This window comes from Lygodium microphyllum, chromosome 1 (genome assembly GCF_053477565.2).
Source record: "Lygodium microphyllum isolate KBCC chromosome 1, Lygodium_microphyllum_v1.1.10, whole genome shotgun sequence".
In the NCBI taxonomy this organism is placed as follows: domain Eukaryota; kingdom Viridiplantae; phylum Streptophyta; class Polypodiopsida; order Schizaeales; family Lygodiaceae; genus Lygodium; species Lygodium microphyllum.
In genome coordinates, this window is record NC_141135.1 from 142,871,736 (window position 1) to 142,893,844 (window position 22,109).

The 22,109-nt window shown below is 40.8% G+C and overlaps 1 protein-coding gene across 2 annotated transcripts in view; it reads right to left on the reverse strand.

The window, feature by feature from the left end:
* The window catches only part of LOC148041760 (P-loop containing nucleoside triphosphate hydrolases superfamily protein), a 113,627-nt gene that overhangs the window by 60,803 nt on the left and 30,715 nt on the right, over positions 1-22,109 (reverse strand). For both annotated transcript variants that reach the window (XM_087682225.1, XM_087682220.1), the window contains exons 4-7: positions 11,892-11,953; positions 11,536-11,753; positions 10,892-11,001; positions 10,725-10,803 (exon numbers count right to left, since the gene is read on the reverse strand). In XM_087682225.1, the coding sequence (XP_087538351.1) occupies positions 10,725-10,803; positions 10,892-11,001; positions 11,536-11,753; positions 11,892-11,953 (469 nt within the window). The remainder of the gene's footprint in view (positions 1-10,724; positions 10,804-10,891; positions 11,002-11,535; positions 11,754-11,891; positions 11,954-22,109) is intronic.

Below are 22,109 nucleotides of genomic sequence, written 5' to 3' on the forward strand. Positions count from 1 at the left end.
TACGGTACGGTACGATAAAATACGGTACTAATTGGTACCTTATGATTTTATAAGGTACGGTAGGATATTAGTATGAAAAAAATTAAGATGTTTTTTTTAATAACAAAAATCATAAATCATTAAATGATAGATCATAGAATACTTGTTTAAAGTGGAAATAGCCATTTCATTATAGAATAAGATGAATACATGAGGGTGACCATCATGGTCGCATGGGCTACGCAAAACATGCGATACAACTACAGTCTAGTATATTCGATACAAAAAAAAGAGAGACCTATGTCATATGAATCAATGATGAGGTATCACTATCATCATCATCATCAGAACCATCTGAGTGCTTATCAAGAGAATCTAAAGATGACTCCTTGGCATCTTATGATGAGACACACTCATACTTATCCTCACTGATGAGGTTACCATCATCATCAAATGATGGCTCCCTAAGCAGTGGCTATGTAAGCAAGGGGGGGATGTCATCATGAGGCACAGGATGTGAGCCACTACAGCCCTGCCTTACATATGTCTGCAAGCCACTCGAACCACCCCTCCTCGATGATGGAGGGCGTCGAATGACCATGCCCTTGCTACCACCTACTCGAACTCCTCGCCCACAAGCACACTGACTATGTATGTCACGAGTATCTACTGCTATAAGCTCTCTATAGAGCTCTGCAAAAATCATCTCCTCCTCCTCGTCCACCTCCTTATGTATACTCGCAAAAGTGTCGCCCGTCAACTTGAATGTATCAACATTCACCTACACAATGTAGTGATGCACGTAAGATTGATCATTGTAAATGGGAATGTCTAAATTATAAAGTATAAAGTTTAAGCCTCAAAGTTCAAGGTTTAAAAGTTTAAACAACAAATTTTACCTCATGGCTAAGGGCTGAAGGGTCTCCAGTGCGTATCCAAAGTTTTGCCACCAAAATAAAGGCTTCACAAGTGACTCTCTCCTCCAACAAGTGGGAGAAGCAAAAGCCACATGCCCTCTCTGATCTGCATAGCATCCTAGCTCCTCTAGCATTGCATTGTGGTCATCCACAGGGACAACACGAGTCAAATAAGCAAGCTGTTCTGAATGGAACTCTCTATCATCCATGACCACCGATGACTTGTAGGCGAGATGTACCAATGCGGCAAAACCATGGATGGGCTTATGCATCCACATCCATCTCCTCTCCGCTATCTCTAAAACATGTGCACATTGTGTATCTGTGATCACTGTACAAGCACGTGCCTCTGCCAATGCTGCTCTAAAGAAGTGAACGAGAAGGCCCATAGTGGACCCCTCGCAATCACTCATACGTAACACCCTATAAAAGGGAGTCACGACAATAACAACGGCACATACTTTTTACTAAAACTGCTCATTAAGGCACAAGCGATGCATGGCTTTGGCCTCCTCTATCTCATGCTCATCCTACTCATTCCATAGAGTGGACACGATTGTCTGGCGCAAGGTGGACCGCACCTCATAAAGGCGCTCTAGCAATAACCACATGTAAGCAAAGTGAGTTAGTGTGCTATGCTCACGATACATCACAAGCACCTTACCTTTATCGTGAAGAATATGACAATTGATGTAGCTTTGTGTAGCAATAACCACATGTAAGCAAAGTGAGTTAGTGTGCTATGCTCACGATACATCACAAGCACCTTACCTTTATCGTGAAGAATATGACAATTGATGTAGCTTTGTGGACCACCCTCTTCACCCACTTGAGCTTCCCAATGTCCTTCATGAGCAAGTCCAAACAATGACTTGCACATGGAGTCCACACAATCATAGGAAACTCGACCTCAAGCAAACGGCCTATGCGCCGACAATTAGATGCATTGTCGATAACAACTTGCACCACATTTAAGGGACCTACCTACAACTACAGTTTACAAATTACAAGTTACGTATAAATCAAATTTCAATTATGAATCATGATATTTATTATTATCATAATAAAAGAAAGTGAAACAAATTTAAAACGCAAATTGCAATGTATACCTCACAATGATAGCTTGTCGAATGTGGCAGTAGATGAATGCGCCCATCATTTCTCTTCCCCTCTTGCCAGTATCTACGGCCCGCAAAAAGTAAGTGCCGAGTGGACATGAGACGATTATGTTGATGATACCCCATTTCTTACAATCACTCCATCTGTCCGTGAGAATGGAGCAACCATATTTTATCCATGCGGCCCAAATAGGATCAAAGGATCTATCAATCCTCTCCTCTTCATCAATCTTTCTCGTCCTCATGTCATTCTATGTGCCACCGGTCCATCCTTCACATGGACCCACATTGGCAATGGCTTTTACCATCTTCTTCCATTGCTCTTGCTTTAGGACATTGAATGCAAGATTGTACTCGATCATTATGTGTGCAATTTGAATGTCCGCAAGTCGTAAGAAAGGCAACCGATCCACGCACATGACCAGGAGCTTGAGAGAAAGATGATTGTCTCTCTAGCACCGTATGAGCCTCTACTCTTTGTCTTTTACCCGAGCCGGATGCGGATGTGGAGTCCCCCACCACCAATGGTAGAGGCCTCTCCCACATCGGTTGAAGATACGCCCACATTGGATGCTTCCTCATTAGTAGGCATAGGAGTTGGTGCCGATAAGCCACTTCCTGCTTCTCTTGCGGATCCCCCTCTCATCTTGGCGAGAATCTCCTCCACAATGTTTTGAGGGATCTCCTTGCATGGACCAACTTGCCTCCCCGTCTTGAAAAGATGTTGGAGAAGCCGAGTTGCACCACTCGTATAGCGTTTCCCGCAATACTTGCATGTCCAATGGTGGAAGTTGAACTTCTTTGTGTCTCTCTCCACATGGATCACATGCAAATTGAAGGCCTCATGCTTCTCACGAGTCATGGTACCGATGACAAATAAAGAGGCCCGAGAGAGAGAGAGAGAGAGAGATGCTTGAGTCTCGAATTTTGAAAGTTGAGAGGAAGACTTGAGAGGCCCGAGGGTTGGGGTAAAGTTGAAAGAGCAAGAGTGAGAGAGAGGGGATGGGAGATGAGATTTGAGAATGGCAAATGCTTCGATAGGGTGTGGGAAAGAGGGGATGGGAGATGAAATTCGAGAATGACAAATCACAAGTCCATTCAAGAATCAAGATCCAAGAGAGGAAGATGAGAATGGTAAGTCACAAGTGCCTGCTGAATTGGTGTGGAAGCATGGAGGAGAGCAGCACCTTTTGTAGATGAGAGAAGGGTCAAAGTTCAAACAATCAAAGGGGGGTCGATGGTCAAAGAGAGGCCTGCCAACTGGAAGGAATCCAAAGAGGGCTGGGGAGGGGATTGCATGGCTGGAAAAGGGGGTGGGGTGAGGTATCCAAGGCTTCCGACCAATTTTCTTCACAAACACACCTTTACCTTTACCGTCTTCTTCTTCTCATTTTGATCACCTTACAGATAAAGAGTTTGAGGAGTACTTACACAGCACGTACAATTCAGTTTACACTCCTCCAATGAGTGCTACTACTCCATCTCGACCAATTCATGAGACTGGCCATCTCTTTGATGTTGAAGGGACCACAACACTCAGTGCATCTAGTGATCCATCTCCTTTATCTCAACCAGGCCTTATGTCAAGTTTGCGTAACCCTTTTGAGTTATATGAGCCAAAACCCTCTCCTGTTTCTCCTTTTGTGGTGCTAGATCTTGATGATTTTCAATAAGTTAACTTTTATAGAGGAGACTCTCAAAGCAGATATTCTTTATCACGTATATATTTACCTTCTATTTCATTTGAGAAATTAAGCCATACTTCTCAACTCCCTCCCATCCCACCACTATCTTCTCCATATTCTGATCTACTCACATCTTCATTCCAAAACCTAGGATTACACTCCACTTTCACTCAAAGCACACTGGGGGTTGGATCTCCCATTTCCACTCTTAGCACTCTCTCTTTCTCTATGCCACCATCTACCTACCCTCCATTTACTCCACCTCTTGGTACATTATTAGAGGGAATGCCATCTTTTAACACTTTATCTTCTACCTACCCTCACTTTACCACATCCCTTCACTCTAGGACGGCTATGATAGGTATCCCTCACTACCCTCAGACACTCACAACCCCCCCCCCCCCCCCACATGACCTTTCAAATGCAAGGATATACATCTTCTGCTTATGGACTATCGTCACACATCCTTGGCTCACTCCTATGCACGGATTTCCATCCTCTGCTCAATGTGTCCCTATCCCTCCACCTTGGGCTCCACAGCCGGTTACCATGCCCTAGATCCACTATGCACACTTTTCATATGCCAGTTTTTGCGTTACATGAGGCTACGCGATCAAGTCCATAAGAAGTCCTCCACACACACCCATTCAAAGGCACAAGGGTTAGTTGCCTCTTCTTCGGGAGGGAAAACCAACAATGGCAAGAACTCGCAAGATGCGAAGGCAAGCCCAAACAAGGGTGACACTAGTTCCTCCAACAAAACCAAAGAATCACAATTCCTTTGGCAATAAATTCCTAAGAAAAATAGGTTTTACACACATTGCCAAAGGTCAAGCCATGAAAATGAGGAGTGTCGTACTACGCCCCAAGGTCTTCCTTCTAGAAAACCACCACAAACTACTGGGACTACCTCCACTCTGCCTAGCTAATACAGTGGGACTACTCCTATTGTTGCTACACCATCTACTCTATCTATCCTAGCAGCTACTAGATATGTGGCACATGGACAATCTTAACAACCTATCTCCTTCACTACTTCTGAAGGATTGGCTGATTGGTCTACTAGTGGCTTGCCTATTGCACTTTACACATCCATTTCTATGTCATTCACCTTCTTGGACCCCTTCCCCACCTCGTCGTACACAATGGTGGCCACAAACTAAGCCTTTCCCTTTTTAGACTTCCACTACATACTTACATATTGCATTGCACTTCACTTTTCTTTCTTCTATTTTCAGTTTTGTTTTTGAAGCATCTTACTACTCACCTCAGTGCTTGCAGATTTTGATCTCTTTTACAGGGTTTCGCTTTCAATGCAGGGCTCACATGTAGGTTTGCACTAGTCCTTCCTGAACTAGAGACAAGAGCTACACGCCATTCCTTTCATGGTTCCATCTACTTGATGTTTTGCTCTTTTACAAGCATGGAGGCTTCCCCTCCCGTGATGGATCATGCAACATCTCTCTTCATGCTATCATGGCGGTGCCTTCTATCCTTGCTCTTCCAGTAGGAACACTTCATCATCTTCATCCACATGGTTCTCGGCACCATACGAAGATCGACATAATCAAGCTCCTCTTACTTCTTTAGCATCGACCTCCAGGTTGAGAGGGGATTCCTAACCTTCTTGGTATTCTACATGTTTCGGCACTTGTCTTTGACATCCGCCTTCCCCCTTGTTGTACCTTCCCTTATATATCGCATGATTTTATCATCTTTGTACTAGGGTGTTTGGGAAAGTGGACAATTTCCCCACGAGGAACATTCTCCCAGTGGCACTTGCTGCATGAGCATTCTTGAGCATATAACATACTATGCATCCCCTTGTGCAAAGCACCTTTGAATAGATCCTAAGCTGTTTCCATCGGCAGACTACATCACCATCCTTCTTCCCATGATACTTCATCACCATTTTCCTCATCATCGATATCCTGGAGTGCTTGGGTAAGCTTGTACTATTTTGTGATGTATTGGGTGTACCATCACTACTCTCATCTTTTGAGTCACTGTTACTTAATCGGCCACCACTCCAAAAAAAAAATTTCAATGTTGTTCCATTTGCCTTTGTAGAGCTTGCTGGGCCACTGAGGAGCCAATGAGCGCCCTTTCTCTCGCCTGACAGTTCTCTACCTCGAGTGATCAGTTTTTAGCCTTCCTCTAGTGATACACTCTTGCATTTACCAAATTTCAGCCTCCAACTACTATGTTTTGGAGACCAGCCTGCTTCCTTTCATTATTCAGCACTCTCTCATTTCCAACTAGTGGTCACAGCACTTGGGATCCATCTCCGGTAGACATCACTCTCCAACACTGCATTGCTCTACCCTTGGGAATTCTATACACTCTTAGGGAATTCTATACACTCTTACATTTATTTACAGCATTCATTCACTTCAGAATTTCTTCTCTCTATGGTTGTCTCTATGTTTGAGTTTTGAGTTTTTGTGTTTTTTGTTTTCCATTTAGTGTTGGAGTTTTGCTTAGTCTCTATCTAAGTCTTTGTGTTTCAGTCTTGGTCGTACATGCTATGTTTTCTCAATGCAATGAGTATGTATGTGTATGAGGTGTATGTAGCAAAAGATTGAAGAAGGAAAACCTAAGGATGTGGCCATCATCACGTACGTTCATCAGTATTTTGCCATCGATGAAATACTTGACAAGATGAAGTGGCCCTAGATGGAGGTGTAGAGGATGATCTAGGAATGGATGCAAAGTGCAATTGGTGAGGAGCTAGTAGACCAATCAACTAATTCTTTAGGAGTACTAAAAGATACAGAAGCTTGAGGCTATCCACATACCACATATGCAATAGCCACAAGGGCAAAAGGAGCAAATGGAACAACAGAGGGACATGTGGCCCCACTGGATTGTCTAGCACGATTGGAGGTAGTCACAACAGCCTGTTGAGGTTTCTTAGGAGGAAGACCTTAGGCCTTGGTATAACACTCCTCACCCACATGGCCCGATCTCTGGTAGTGTGTCCAAAACCTATTTTTCTTAGGCACTTGTTACCAGATGGGTTTTGTTTCTTTGATTTTGTCGAAGAAAGGGATATCTCCTCATTTTGGCTTGCCTTCATAGTGTGTGACAACACACCATAAACAGGATGGGAATCAATGCGTCTAGAAGATTGATGAATAGGGAGGTGAATGATTGAGGGTAGTCAGGGGGATGACCATCATAGCCATCCCAGGGTGAAAAGAAGTGCTCACTTGTGGATATGTGGAAGGCACATCGTTAGTTAAAGGGTAGCATTCCCCCTAACAATGTACCATGGTGCAAAGGGGTAGTGAAGTGATGGTGGGCAAAATATGTTATGAAGAAATAGAATTCGCTAGAAGCAAAGATGGAGGATCTAACTCCTATAGTGTTGGATGCGGAAGTAGAGTACAATCCGAAATTTCAAGAGAGGAAATTGAAGTGTGAATCAAAAGAGGGTGGGGTGGGAGGAATTTGAGAAGATCAATTTACATGCTCAAATAAAATAGAGGATGTAGATATACCTGATGAAGGATGTTTGCTTTGAGAGTTCCCCTCTATTAAAGTTTACATACTGAAAATCATCCGGATCCTAAACACCAAAAGGAGAAACACGAGAGGGTTTTGACTCATGACTCAAAGGGGTTGTACAGTGATGCTGAGATTAAGAAGATGGGTCGCCAATCGTCCCAAATATCATATGTCCTCCATGATTGAGAGAGAACCCGTCTCACCAACCAATCTAAATGTAGTGGCAAAGCTGGTAGAAGGGTAAAACTCGACCATACATGATGGGCAAGTAACTTAAAACTCCTCTATCATGTGACTAAAATCTAGAATAAGAGAAGAAAAAGAAGGTAAAGCCGAAGGTAGAGTGTTGTCTTACTTACAAAATCCATAATGTCTCCTCATGGCCTCCAATGATGGAGAAGCTTGATTAGACATCATGGGGATCCGAGAAGAAGTCTAAGACATTATGAATCAATTACGTGTTCATGTACCTCGCATAAAACCAACCCTCCACAATATTCACATGATACTCTTTACAAGAGCATGGACTCTCGTACCATGTGAAGATATGCTAGTTTTTGCACTGAGAAAACACACAAAGTACGACCACAATTAAAACACAAAAACTCAAAAGTGATGTGCTAAACTCAAAACCTAAATGCAAAACTCAAAACTCAAACATAGAAACAAACACAAATTAGAGAGAGAGAGAAGAAGAACTCTGAAGTGAATGAATGTTGTAAATGAATGTAAGTGTGTACAGAATGCTCAAGGACATAGCTGAAGAATGTTAAAGTGTGACATCCACCAAAGACGGATCCAGACTGCTATAACCACCAATCGGAGGTGTCAGAGAGTGAGGAATTGCAGAATGTTGATCACCAAGGCAGTAGGAGCCCCATGCGACAACAAAGCAAGTGAAGGATGATGCAGGTGGCCCCACAAGCTGCAAAAACGCAGGCTGATTCAGTCACCAGATGGAGATCAGCCTGTCACCAAGTTTGGAGTTGTACATGCAAGCTAATCAAGGTGTTGATGATGAGAAAACTACATGCAAGAGATGGCAGCAGAAAATGCAGCAATGTGAGGCCTCCAGGCAGCAAGGACATAGCAGGGATGGAGATGCCAGGTGCTAGAGAGGATGATGTTGTAGTCAACAAGGGCTGGACAGCAAAAGGAAGGTGGCTAATGGCTGAAATCTGCATGTGGGAGTGAGAAACCTGCACACAAGGATGGGGTTGAATGGTGAGCAGCCTATCTATTTATAGATGCGGAAGGATCCTCCCAAATTAGGATTTTGTATGTGGGACACAAAAACTATCTAGAACCGCTCCCTGTTTAATGAAGCTTTTTGGTAATTTACTACTTTGGGGCTGTTTTATAGAGCTAATCAATGGGTAAGGAGTTTTCAGCTCAACATCTATGAGCTTCTCACAAAACTTATGGTTCCTTTTTTGTGTATTATGTTTCGATTATGCCCACTAGAAATTTTCAGCAAGTTGCAAGGATTTTTGGGGAGAGGGCTGGCTGTCACGGGGACATGAATTTCTAATGCTTTGCTTAGCATTTGGCTTACACATTTATTAAATGTGCGCATGTAAGATGCACATGTGATATATAGGTCAATTAAGTCACAATGGCACGCCCAAGTCCCTAAGCAGTTGGTGGATGTCAAAGGCAAAGTTGTAATAAGTTATACTGGTCAAGTATTAGGTGGTGCACCTGGTGACAATTTGGGTCTAGAGTATTTAATTAGCCATTAAATGTCACCAATGACATTAGGAACTAGGCATTAATTAATTAATGCTAGTTCAAGGGCTAATTAATATTCAGGACCGCTTGGGAGTCAAAATGGCCTAGCCAATTCAATTGTGGATGGCCATTTTTAATTTTTTGAGCTTTCAGATCCTTGTAAGAAGCTACCTTGGCAAAGGTGGCCTAGAACCAGGTTGGGGTTCCCCTCTATTCTGAATGTGGTTATTACAATTCTTTCATATTGCGCATAGACCATTATGCTGTTTGATGTTGCTTATTTTAGCAGCACTCAGACACAATGCACTCAACAAAATATAAAACTCGCTCTGCAATGCCTCTTCTTGTCCAGACACTATCAATATGTTGTTTGCAAAGTTGTAATTATCTAAAATTGCTTAGTCTAGTCTGAAGATTTTAACATGCACTTCTTTATCAGCCCTCATATCATGCCACCCAATTTCATACATTAGAAAAGTTCCCTTGTCCTTGCATGATGGTAAGACAAAGAGTCTTTCAAATATATTACATGTGCCATCTATTACAAAGAACTTGGTGTCACTCGGTCAAATGGTAGAGCAAGGGCTGCAAGTCAGATTTAATGCAAAGGGCTACTTTGTAGAAGACTTCAATGACAAGCGCAGGTTGGTTGCAAAGGGAAGTAGAATTGGACGTATGTTTACTTTGGATGCTAGAATTCCTACTGAGCACTACTTTCTTTATGCAACTTAAGGACTAATACAAAAGCATTACAAAATAATATTTTTCAAACGAGTAATATTTATTCCAAATTAGGAAGTATAAAACATCTGGTCCTTGAGATTGCAAACCTCTATCGTTCTAGATGGGGCAATAAAACTATAGCATGCCATGCCAATAGCCACTTAACCATCATGTAACTATTATGGGGGTCTTGTAGAGTCCACTGGGATTGTAGGACGCTATCTACTTCATCGATGTTATAGTAGTTACTAACTAGTCGGTTAACACAACCCTCAACATAGTGGGCACTCCTATGGAGAGACTGCTAAATATAAAAAACACAATCAATATATGTATGCAAGAAATCACAATTATAAAAAATACTGGCTAAGCCACCTAATCAAAACAATACTTTGAAAACATTGTAGTAAATACAAATTCTACTTAGCACAATTGTTTATAGAATCATAAAGTTGACTAATCTTTTCTAGTCTATTAAATCAATACTAGGACTTAATTACATAATTATATTTCTATATAATTTGGGCAATAACTTATTGATTCATGAACATTACCTAACAAGAACCAACTTTGGGAAAGTGATGTAAGAACAATGTGAAAACCAAAGAGTAGTGTGGACCTAAATGTCTAGTTTGTGATGAAAGGGAAATTCCTTAGGTTTTAGTTTGAGATTCTTGAGGAGGTTCACAATGCACTTGATGTATTATTGGTGGAGGAGGTAAAAGGGGTGAACAAGTCACACTCTCCACTAGGGGTTAGGGTTGCATAAGAGTCTTTTGTGCTGCCTGTTCTTGCTTCCCACAGAGTATCAGTATGCTGCTTGTCAAGTTGCAAGTCTTAGGCTTCTTGGTCTAGTCTAATGAGGCAGTAACAACTGCTCAGTTATCACTGGGCTATACATGGATGACCAGACATGACTAGATTCTAAACACAACTAATATTCTGGAGCCACTGTATGTGATAAGAAAACAGGTCAGCAACTAGATTTATTTCCCCTACTCCTGGTGCCATTTGAAACATCCAATGAAATAAGGACCCACTTTCAACATTGTACTTTGTACCTTCTTTTGTTCACGCCTGTCCATCCCTGCTCGAAAGCCTCGTCCAAAGAGCAGCTGCGCTTCATGAGGATTCTGATATCTATAAATAGACAAAGCAAGCCCAAATTACTCACAAACATGTACAAGAAGTTTTAGGACTTAAAAGGCAATTGGTGATGCAAACTTACAAGATGTTCATGTCACGTGAGGTATCTTCAGTATTTTCCCAATCGAATGAGAACCTAAATTTCTCACTTGGCTTCACCACACGTTTCTTGGGCTTCTTTGCTCCAAGATACTGTAGTTAAGAAGATACAATTGATTAGAAACCATAAAATTGAGCATTCAACAGTTGCTAAGTTGCCTTCACAAAAAAGCATCTACACATCAGGTCCACAAGTGCTACATTATTTAACATTTTCATCGTACATCAATTCAACAAGTGCCACATTCTCAAACATCTTAATCATACATTAACTCTAAACGTTCCTGTTTTAGTGAGAATTTATCTTCATCAAGTAACCATTTTTGTGAATGAAAACTCCAAATCAAAAACTCATTTCCTGCAAAATTCAAGATTCAAAGTTTCTGTCTTTTACGTTTCAAGTAGGGTGGATACCCTTGGCACCTTTTTTATATCTTGCTTTTAGTTTATGTTGAATTAAAACCCTTGCAACTTAAAAACCACAATGCCTAAATGTTGATCAAAAGAAGGCCAAAAGAAGGCAAACCCCTAACAATACTTATAATACTTGAGAAGAGGGGAACCCCATCACCAATCTCTGACAAGGAAACTTATATCTCAGGGACAAAGAGTCAGGTTAGCCGGTACCTGTTCCTTTATGGCCTCAAGCTCTTTCTCCCTTTCTCTTTGTGCTTGCTTCTCTGCCCGTTCACGTTCTCTGTGCTTTAACTCTTCATCACGTTCTCTCTCTCGCTCCCGACGCTCTCGATCTCTTTCTCGCTCTCGCTCACGTTCACGTTCTCGCTCACGCTCACGATCCCTTTCACGGTCATGCTCGCGATCTCTTTCCCGCTGTCGTTCTCGCTCTAGCAAGTAAAATGACAGAATTAACTTGTGTACAAAATCACAATATCTAGGTTCACCCTAGCATAAAGTATATCATCTTGTTGATTAGATATATGTGAGAAAAAATCAGACATATAGATGCTATTCAGAAGATTCACCTTCTTGCTGCTTACGGCTACTTTCAGCGACCCCAAAGAGCTGCTTCCTTTGATCTTCAAGCCTGTAGCCATATTTAAAATATCGAACATGGATTTAGAGAGCACAAGTCTAAGTTGATAAGTCAAACTATTGCATGATGCAAGAAAGTACAACATGATGCGACCTGAAATATTTTTATCGTAAGCATTTTATGCTCTTAAAAGTTAAATTAGCACATTTATTGACTATTAGGCTATCTTGGTGAAATTTCTCTTTTTTATCTTCTTGTGCTGTGTAGGGCAACAAAGCATCGTCAAGCAAGGGACTCTTGCTCAGCATGCAAGTGTTTTATAGTCTTATACTGAGCTACATTCCTAAACTCCGAAAGCCTTTTATTGGCGAACCATCAAACGCTAAAATAGCTGATGCCAAAGTTGTGATAGCAAGACTAATCTAATCATCTAATGTTTGAGGCTTGTTTGCAGACTGATTGTGAGGCTGAGCAAAGTCATTTGCAATCTCTATTAGAGTTGCAACTCTCAGTGTTGAGGCAGCCAAGTTGATGAACAACCTAGCTCCTGCCGATGTCGCCTGAATATACATTGTCAATGCAGCTTGTTTGATGAAAATGCAACTGCTCCTGCTCAGATTGCATGAGGTATATGTTGCATGCAGACTTGTATGACTTTCACTTATAAAATGTAGGTAGCTAATTCTCTAGAGCTATCAGATCATGTGACACTTTGGATAGGTGACATGCAACTGAACAACCAGCACCTTGCACATCAGAGGCTGTAATACAAGACTCAACAGTGCTTGTCTTGACAAAAGTAGGTAGAAAACTTCATGAACCAAAAGTCAATCTCAATGACAGGAAGAAAGGCTACAAGAGTACAGTAAATGGTTTTTGGCTGAAAACAGGCAGAAAGGTTTTTGGGCCAAAAGTTAATATCAATGGCTAGAAGAAGCCAACAAAGGTCATTAAATGACCACAAAGAATCACCATTCTACCATAAATTACTTTACTGAACAAACAATGATCGAAAATTGCAATTAAGTGTCCCAAATACGCACAGCATGATTCAAATTGAAGTGGCAAAGCATAGAAGATTGCATCTGAACTTCTGATGAAACTTGGCTTGGCTACAAACTCAGCCATGTAATTTACTGGTTATATTTGAATGTGAATGCACAATGCAAATTGGGCAAGTCAATTCATTAGGGTTGTCCAATAAGCTATAAAGCAACTATAGACCAAATGACAAGTTGGGTAATGCAGGAATTGAACCAAAAATTGGAACACCTAAAGCTCTTTGCCTAGCCTTTACATTCAAGGCTTAGGATAGTCAATCCATCATTACAGTATACGTCCAATTTCATTTGACATTCTTTTTTTTCCAAGTACAGAAATTTCTATGAAATCTACCTCAACAAAAAGCCATAGTCAAAAAATACATAAAAGAACCCAATCGAAAATACCATGAACAGTAGCAGAAAATGACTGTATCCCAAACTGACTGCTCTTGAGCAAGAGAGATCTATTCAAACAGCCTAAATTTGCATTTCAAATTATCACATTTTCAGGCATTTTGTTGGAGCTCATTTTTGCATTTTAGATACCACATGAGCTGGCTCAAAAGGTTCCATTAATAGGAACTCAATGTGCCTCCTACATTCATCACCATTGCCTCACATTGTGCTACCTCTCCATCACCTTCATCATCATCTTCCTTCTCACCACCTGCTGCCCTCACTCATCCAGCTACCGCCCCTCTTCTACAAGCCCCGCCTGCCCAGCCAGCAAGTGGCCTATTGAGCCACTAAAATTAAGGCAAGCACAATTTAAAAAGTACTATGCATGGGTGCCAATTTTTTTCTCCTTAAAACTGAGAGACTGCATAATGGAAGATCACGAACACAAAGAGACAAAGTGAATGCAGAAAGAGAAGGAACAAATCTGCACTGAAGTCAAAAAGAATGCTGAATACAAGGCTGCCACAAACAGCACTTACACAGTGCTGGTCTACATCAGTAAGAGCACCACAATATGGCAGAAGACAACCAAAATGGCACCCTGAGATGAGGAGAATGGAGACACTGATGCTCTGGACGATGGCAGACTGAAAAGAGGCAGCTATAAATAGAGAGGAGATGCTGTAAACGCCCCGAACAACGTAGTATGCTTAAGAATTATGATATTCGCTTGTTTTCGAGATTTAATATAAAAGAGAATGAACACTTAAAGCTGAAAAATGAAAATTACTCACAAAATTACAGCCATGAAAATGTAAAAGTAATGGAGACAAGATTGAGGGTTGAAGATGGGCAACCCCCCCCCCCCCCCCCTCTCCCCCGAAGGAATGTATTTCTGCTCAACCCAAGTCCCTTAGGGAAGAGCTCAGTTACAATCAACCTGAGAGTGAGGAGAAGTAATTTGTACAAACACACGTGCATTATCTATTATGCAATGATAAGAACTGATTTCTTTACAGTATGAGAGAAGAAAGAGGGGAAATCAGCCTTTCTCCATCGTTGATCAGCAGTACATGGATAGGGCTTGCTTCTTGTTGCTAAAATGGAAGAAAGAACTCGAGAAGGAGGTGCTGTAATGAATTTACAGGCTTGCTGTCTTGTAAAACAGCAGTGATAGAAGAGGGAATATGGAGAAATTTGATAATGGAGAAGTGGGGGATGATGATGGGGATGAATGGGGCCAGTTTCTGGCTATCTGTGGGTGCTGTACATGAGTTTACAGCAAAGAAAAATAATGCTGAATGAAGAAAAACGAGCTCTTATTTATAAGAGAGGGAAGAGCTAGTACAAAAGGGAAAAGTGGAGTAGCACAAGACAAGTGTCCAGCCACATGTCATGAGATGTGACAAGTGGTGGGACACTTGGAAACTTGTGTCACAAGTGTCTTGACACTTGTCTCTTCTCTATGGCCTTCCTTTTTGGGCTGAATACTGTCAAGAATAGAAACAACCAAATTTAGTAAGCACAGTCAAAGTACAGAATTTACTATTTTTAGAATGACATCCCTATTTTTTAGGACTAGCATTTTTAGGCTAATTCGAGGCTCCTAAAATTTAGGGACCTCCTAAATTTTAGGGACCCCCCCAATATGGGTGTTATATGAAAGCTTTTTTCGTGTACATCGCAAAAACAGTATCAGAATCTTCGTGTGACTTTCCTATGCAAAGAAATATGCATTTCAAACTTTCAGCCCATACATGCACATTGTACAAGCATTTCATGATCATGCCATCTTGTTGATTGTAACTGTCTGTTCTAGCGGATTTAGCCCACACTTCAAGGCATCAATCCTTTCTGTGTGCGAGTCTAACCTTGATATGCGTGAGTTCTCGTCACAGGCGCCCAATCGGGCCATATAGGTGGAAGTGTGAACTATCTTTTCTCTGACCCACCACGTGGGTCCACCATAACATGTGACCGCTCATCAGTGGCTAGCTCCAATGCACTTTTCTTTATATCTAATTAGTACAAAGAAAACAAATTTAATAAATCATTATATAGACAAATTAATGAAAAAGGATACAAATTCTGTTTCTATAGAGTTGTGACAGCCCTTTGGCTTTTATTCAGCTGTCCTCAGCTGAAAAGCTTCTTGATATGGCTGAAGAATGTCTGGGTAATCCTTCATGAATTTTTCATCTACCCACTGTGCATCTGTTGTGGGTAGATTCTTGAATTTTAGTAAGAATTTTCGTGTCACAAGACCACTTCTCGTGGTTCGATCCTCGTGAAACAAAATCTGTTCAGGTTCCAAGAGTTGCTCTGTTTCTTCAACTTCTGGGGGATCTTCAGTAATGGGTTCCTTTGGTTCTGGTCCTATGTAAGGTTTTAGCAAACTTACATGAAAAGCATTGTGTATTTTCCAATGAGCAGGAAGCTCAAGTCAATAAGAAACTTCATTTATTTTCTCAATCACTTTGAAGGGTCCACAATATCTACTGGAGAGCTTTGGAAAAGATGAATTTTGACCAGAACCTTGTTTGAGCCTGCTTTTATCAAACTTTAGCAAGACATATTGACCTTTATCAAAAGCCAAAGGTCTTTTTCGTTTATCTGCTTGCTTCTTTTGTCGCTCTTGGATAACTTTGATAGTGGCTTGAACTTAATCCATTGTTGTTTTTAAATCTGAAGCAAACTCATCAGTAGCAAAAATCTTATCTTTAGTGCGAATAATTGGAGGAGAAATCACTTTACCCTGTACTATTTCATTTGGAGCTTTTCCTGTGGATGAGTGCACTGTATTGTTGTAAGCAAACTCCAATAATGGAAGATATTTCTCCCATTGTGACTTATGTTCACTAACATAAGCTTTCAACATATCCAAAAGAGTGAGATTCATCACCTCTGTTTGGCCATCAGTTTGAGGATGAAAAGCTGAGGAGAACTTTAAAGTGGTTCCCAAATTCTCAAATAAAGCACGCCAAAAGTTACTTGTGAATTTGGAATCTCTATCTGAAATGATCTCAAAAGGCATACCATGTAATCTGAAGATATGTTGAATGAAAAGTCTTGCAACTTGTGCGGATTTCAATGTTTTATGACATGGAATAAAATGTGATTGCTTGTTGAATCGATCAATTATAACCCAAATCATATCATGACCTTGAGGTGTTCTTGGAATACCTGAGATAAAATCCATTGTGATAGATTCCCATGAATCTTTGGGCACTAGAAGAGGTTGCAACAATCCTGGAGTCTTCTGCCTATCATACTTGGATTTTTGGCATACTAGACAAGCCTCAATGAAGTTATGTGTATCTCTTCGTAATGTTGGCCAATAAAAGTAGCGCTCAATTGCACTTAGAGTGGCTGCCCTCCCTCTATACCCTGCATAAGGGGGTTCATGACTTTCTTTAAGCACCTTTTGTCGAACAGGAAGAGTGACACAAAGGTGATTGTTCATGAGAAGGTAACCGTCTTTGATAGAATAATCTGGACGAGAACCTCCTTGCTATAAATTTGACCAAATAGCTGCAAAATCAGTATCTTCATCATAAGTATTATTCATCATTTGAAAATCTTCATGATGAGCCACTATAATAGTTGCAATGCGAGGCACTCTAGAAAGTGCATCAGCAACTACATTTTTTTTCCCTGGAGTATACATAATTTGAAAATGAAACATAGACAAGAAATTTTCCCATCTTGCATGTTTCTCTTGCAAATGCTTTTGAGTCTTGAAATACTTCAAGCTCTGATGATCAGTTTTAATAAGGAATTCATTGCCTAAAAGATAATGTTTCCATATCTTCAAAGCATGAACCACTGCTAAGAGCTCCTTTTCATAAATGTCATACCTTTTCTCCACATCATTTAGACGGTGGCTTTCAAAGGCTACGGCATGGCCTTCTTGATTTAGCACTGCACCAATACAATCACCGCAAGTATCTGCTTCCACCACAAATGGTTTTACCAAATCTGGAATGATAAAGAACAGGTCCAGAAGTAAGATCTGTTTTCAGCCTTGTGAAGGCTGCCTTCTCTTTTTCCTTCCATTGGAAAGAGGTCTTCTTCTTTGTAAGGTCATGAAGTGGAGAAGCCATATGTGCAAAATGCTTGATGAAGTGGCGATAATAAGAGCATAAGCCAAGAAACGATCGCACCTCATGTACATCATGAAGATGAGGCCATTCTTGGATTATCTTGATCTTTTCAGGATCCATCTGAATCCCTTCAGAAGAGATGACATGCCCAAGGTAATTTATTTTATGCATGAAAATTTCACTTTTTTTGCCATTTACCAAGAGTTGATTTTGTTGAAGTAATTGTAGAACAATCTCCAAGTGTTGATGATGCTCCTCTTCATTCTTACTAAAGACAATAATATCATCAAAGAAAGTACCGACATATTGTCGATGCTCTCTGAAGATGCGCTCCATCATTCGATTAAAGGTGGCTAGTGCATTGGTTAATCTGAAAGGAACCACCAAGAATTCATAAAGACCGTATGAACTGCGGAAAGCAGTTTTGTGTACATCTTGTGGTATTACCCTAATTTGATGATAACCACTCTTTAGATCAATGCGGCTGAAAACCTTTGAGCCTCCTAGACGATCCAAAATGTCGTCAATTCTGGGAATAGGAAACCGATTCTTCACAGTGATTTTGTTGAGGGCTCGATAATCAATGCACATCCTGAATGTGCCATCTTTCTTTTGAACAAGAAGAACTGGTGAACAAAATGGTGAGCTACTTGGCCTAATTAGCCCACAGTTGAGTAGGTCTTTGACTTGCTTTCTGATTTCTTCTTGTTGAGGACGGCTCACACAGTATGGTGCTATATTAGGAGGAGAACTGCCTGGAATAATATCAATATGATGGTCTTCTAGCCTTTCTGGGGGAAGCTGATAAGGAAGATCTTCCGAAAAACAATCTTTATACTTTTCCAAGAGCTGAAGTCGCTCTTGGTTTTCAGCATTCATATTATCTTTTACATCAGTGACATAAAGCAAACAACATTGAACACAATCCTTAATTGCTCTAGAGACTTGCATATGGCTTACCATAGGTATAGTGTCTCCAGAAACTCCAGCTTGGATCTCGTACTTCTTACCTTTGTTGGTGAGTTCTACCTTCTTTTTCTGAGAGAAGATGGTTGAATCTACTCTATGATTCCAGGGCATGCCAAGAATCACATCGCAACCATCAAGGTCTCCGATACAGAAGGTATCTTTGTCACTGTAGCCTTGAATTTGAAACTTAAGCTTGCCAATGTAGGGTGTCACAGTTTTCACTGTGTCACCTTCATCGGCATTTAAAGCTTGGCAAACTTCTGCCGGAGTGTCCATCTCTTCATTCTTTAATCCAAGCTCTTTAGCTAATTGCAAGGAAATGACATTTTCATTCGCCCCAAGATCTATCAAGAATAGTGCTTGCTTACCTTGCAACTGTCCCCAAGCTTTTAATAATTTGCGCATCTCTGGAGTGTGAGTTGTGTTTCCAACTACATCATTGATAGCATTGATTTTCAATGGCGACTTAGACTTGTTGTCAGAAACCTTGCTTTATCATTTGTTTGGACATTGCTTCGCTATGTGGCCTGTTTGTCCACATTTAAAGCACTTCCCTTCTTTCATGAAGCGCTGCTTTTCTTCTTCGGAAAGTTGCTTTGCTTGTGGATATAGATTGGAGCGAAATTGAGGAGCATTAGGAGGTGCATAGGGCTTCATCTTCTTTTGATTTGATGGCTGCTTTTGCCGCTGTTTTTGTCCTTCATTTGGGGCTGAATACTCCTCATCATCAGCTACTCTCTTGTTATCATTATTTTGGAATGATATGTTGCCATTGTGCTCCATTTCCCATGTCTCAGCATAGTCAATGAGTTCCCTGAGACTAGAACAATGATAATGATTAAGAGCAGTACGAAGTTTAAAATGCAAACCTCCTTGAAACTTCCTAAGCTTTTCTGAACTGCTAATCTTCTTGAAATGTTGAACCTTCAAAAGTAGCTCCCAAAATCTCTTGGTATAGTCACCAAGTGACTCATTTTTCCTTTGCCAAAACCGATCCCATTCCATTTTTACATCTCTTTTGAAATGAACACGAAGAAATTGATTTTATATCATGCGAACAAAGGACCGCCATGATTTTAGGGCAGCATGATCATATTCCAACCCCGTCCACCAAGTATGGGCTAAGTCGATCAAATGTGAAGCTGCAAACTTAATCTTTTCTTTTTCTTTATACTTGTCACGACCATACAAAATTTGAAATTGACGAATAAACTTCATAAGAAGATCAGGATTTCGGGAACCATCATACATATTGAACTTGATCTTCTTTTCAAGTTGAGATAGTAACTTAGTCTTCTTCTTCTTCTTATGCCTTCGTCCATGCCTGGATCTTGAGATTGAAGATGATGAAGTGCTTGATGGAAATGAAGATGGAGACAAGGGTGAAGAATGTCGACGCCTTTGACGATGATGAGGTCTTCCACGAGAAGGGTGTGATTCTTCGTCACTAAAAGAGGGTCCATCAGAGTAGGCGCCAGATGACTTTGAAGAAGAGGATGAGCTTCGACGCGATCTCTTTCTTTGTCTTGAAGTAGAATGGGACTGCCTGTTAGAAGTAGTTGGACTTCTTGATCGGCTCCTTTCATTGGTATGACTTTGTCTCCTTGAAACAGATGGGCTTTTTTCCTTGAATTCTTTGGGATTCTCAACTTTTTCTAGTTTGGGAAGTTACTCACGAATTTGCTGATTCTCCTCTATAAGACTTTGAATGGCTTGAAGGATAGCACTCGACTGATCCATTGAGACTCTAAGAAAAATATGCTTAAGCACTCAATGCAAGGGCTAAAAACAAACAAACTTATAATTGTAAGCACTACCAGTGTTGGGGTGAGGACCGAGCCAAAGCTCTAATACCACTGTAAACGCCCCGAACAACGTAGTATGCTTAAGAATTATGATATTCGCTTGTTTTCGAGATTTAATATAAAAGAGAATGAACACTTAAAGCTGAAAAATGAAAATTACTCACAAAATTACAGCCATGAAAATGTAAAAGTAATGGAGACAAGATTGAGGGTTGAAGATGGGCAACCCCCCTCCCCCCTCCCCCGAAGGAATGTATTTCTGCTCAACCCAAGTCCCTTAGGGAAGAGCTCAATTACAATCAACCTGAGAGTGAGGAGAAGTAATTCTCACTCTCACAAGATCATGCAAAGATGTACAAACACACGTGCATTATCTATTATGCAATGATAAGAACTGATTTCTTTACAATCTGATAGAAGAAAGAGGGGAAATCAGCCTTTCTCCATCGTTGATCAGCAGTACATGGATAGGGCTTGCTTCTTGTTGCTAAAATGGAAGAAAGAACTCGAGAAGAAGGTACTGTAATGAATTTACAGGCTTGTTGTCCTGTAAAACAGCAGTGATAGAAGAGGGAATATGGAGGAATTTGATAATGAAAAAGTGGGGGATGATGATGGGGATGGATGGAGCCAATTTCTGGCTATCTGTGGGTGCTGTACATGAGTTTACAGCAAAGAAAAATAATGCTGAATGAAGAAAAACGAGCTCTTAGTTATAGGAGAGGGAAGAGCTAGTACAAAAGGGGAAAGTGGAGTAGCACAAGACAAGTGTCCAGCCACATGTCATGAAATGTGACAAGTGGTGGGACACTTGGAAACTTGTGTGACAAGTGTCTTGACACTTGTCTCTTCTCTATGGCCTTCCTTTTTGAGCTGAATACTGTCAAGAATAGAAACAACCAAATTTAGTAAGCATAGTCAGAGTACAAAATTTAATATTTTTAGAATGACATCCCTATTTTTTAAGACTAGCATTTTTAGGCTAATTCGAGGCTCCTAAAATTTAGGGACCCCCCCAATATGGGCGTCATATGAAAGCTTTTTCCGTGTACATCGCAAAAACAGTATCAGAATCTTCGTGTGACTTTCCTATGTAAAGAAATATGCATTTCAAACTTTCAGCCCATACATGCACATTGTACAAGCATTTCATGATCATGCCATCTTGTTGATTGTAACTGTCTATTCTGGCAAATTTAGCTCACACTTCAAGGCATCAATCCTTTCTGTGTGCGAGTCTAACCCTGATATGCATGAGTTCTGGTCACAGGTGCCCAATCGGGCCATATAGGTGGAAGTGTGAACTATCATTTCTCTGACCCACCGCGTGGGTCCACCATAACATGTGACCACTCATCAATGGCTAGCTCCAATGCACTTTTCTTTATATCTAATTAGTGCAAAGGAAATAAATTTAATAAATCATTATATAGACAAATTAATGAAAAAGGATACAAATTCTGTTTCTATAGAGTTGTGACAGCTGCCCAAAAATAGGGAGAAATGTGGGTCTTGAGGCCTAGTAGTAAATAAGCCATAAACGCTATCCAACCAGCTTTAATGCTGCCCCCCAGGTCTCAAACCTGCTGCCTCAGACTGCCACATGGAACTAAACCCCAGGTCTGAAAACTACTGCCTGGGACTGCCACATGGAACTGCAGTAAATTCACCTAAATCTGGAGCTAAATCTGGCTGAAACTGAACTAGGGCGAATAGGCTGCAGTGGACTGGTGCAAATGCACACTAACCTCCACCACCTGATGTGCCTATGATAAGCAGGATTGACACACGGTAAGGAATGACGGACAAACACAGTAATAAAGATTCCTAAGTCATCGTCTGGTCCAAACCCAGGACCCATTGCTAGAGCCAGCTAAGTCAAGCTAAT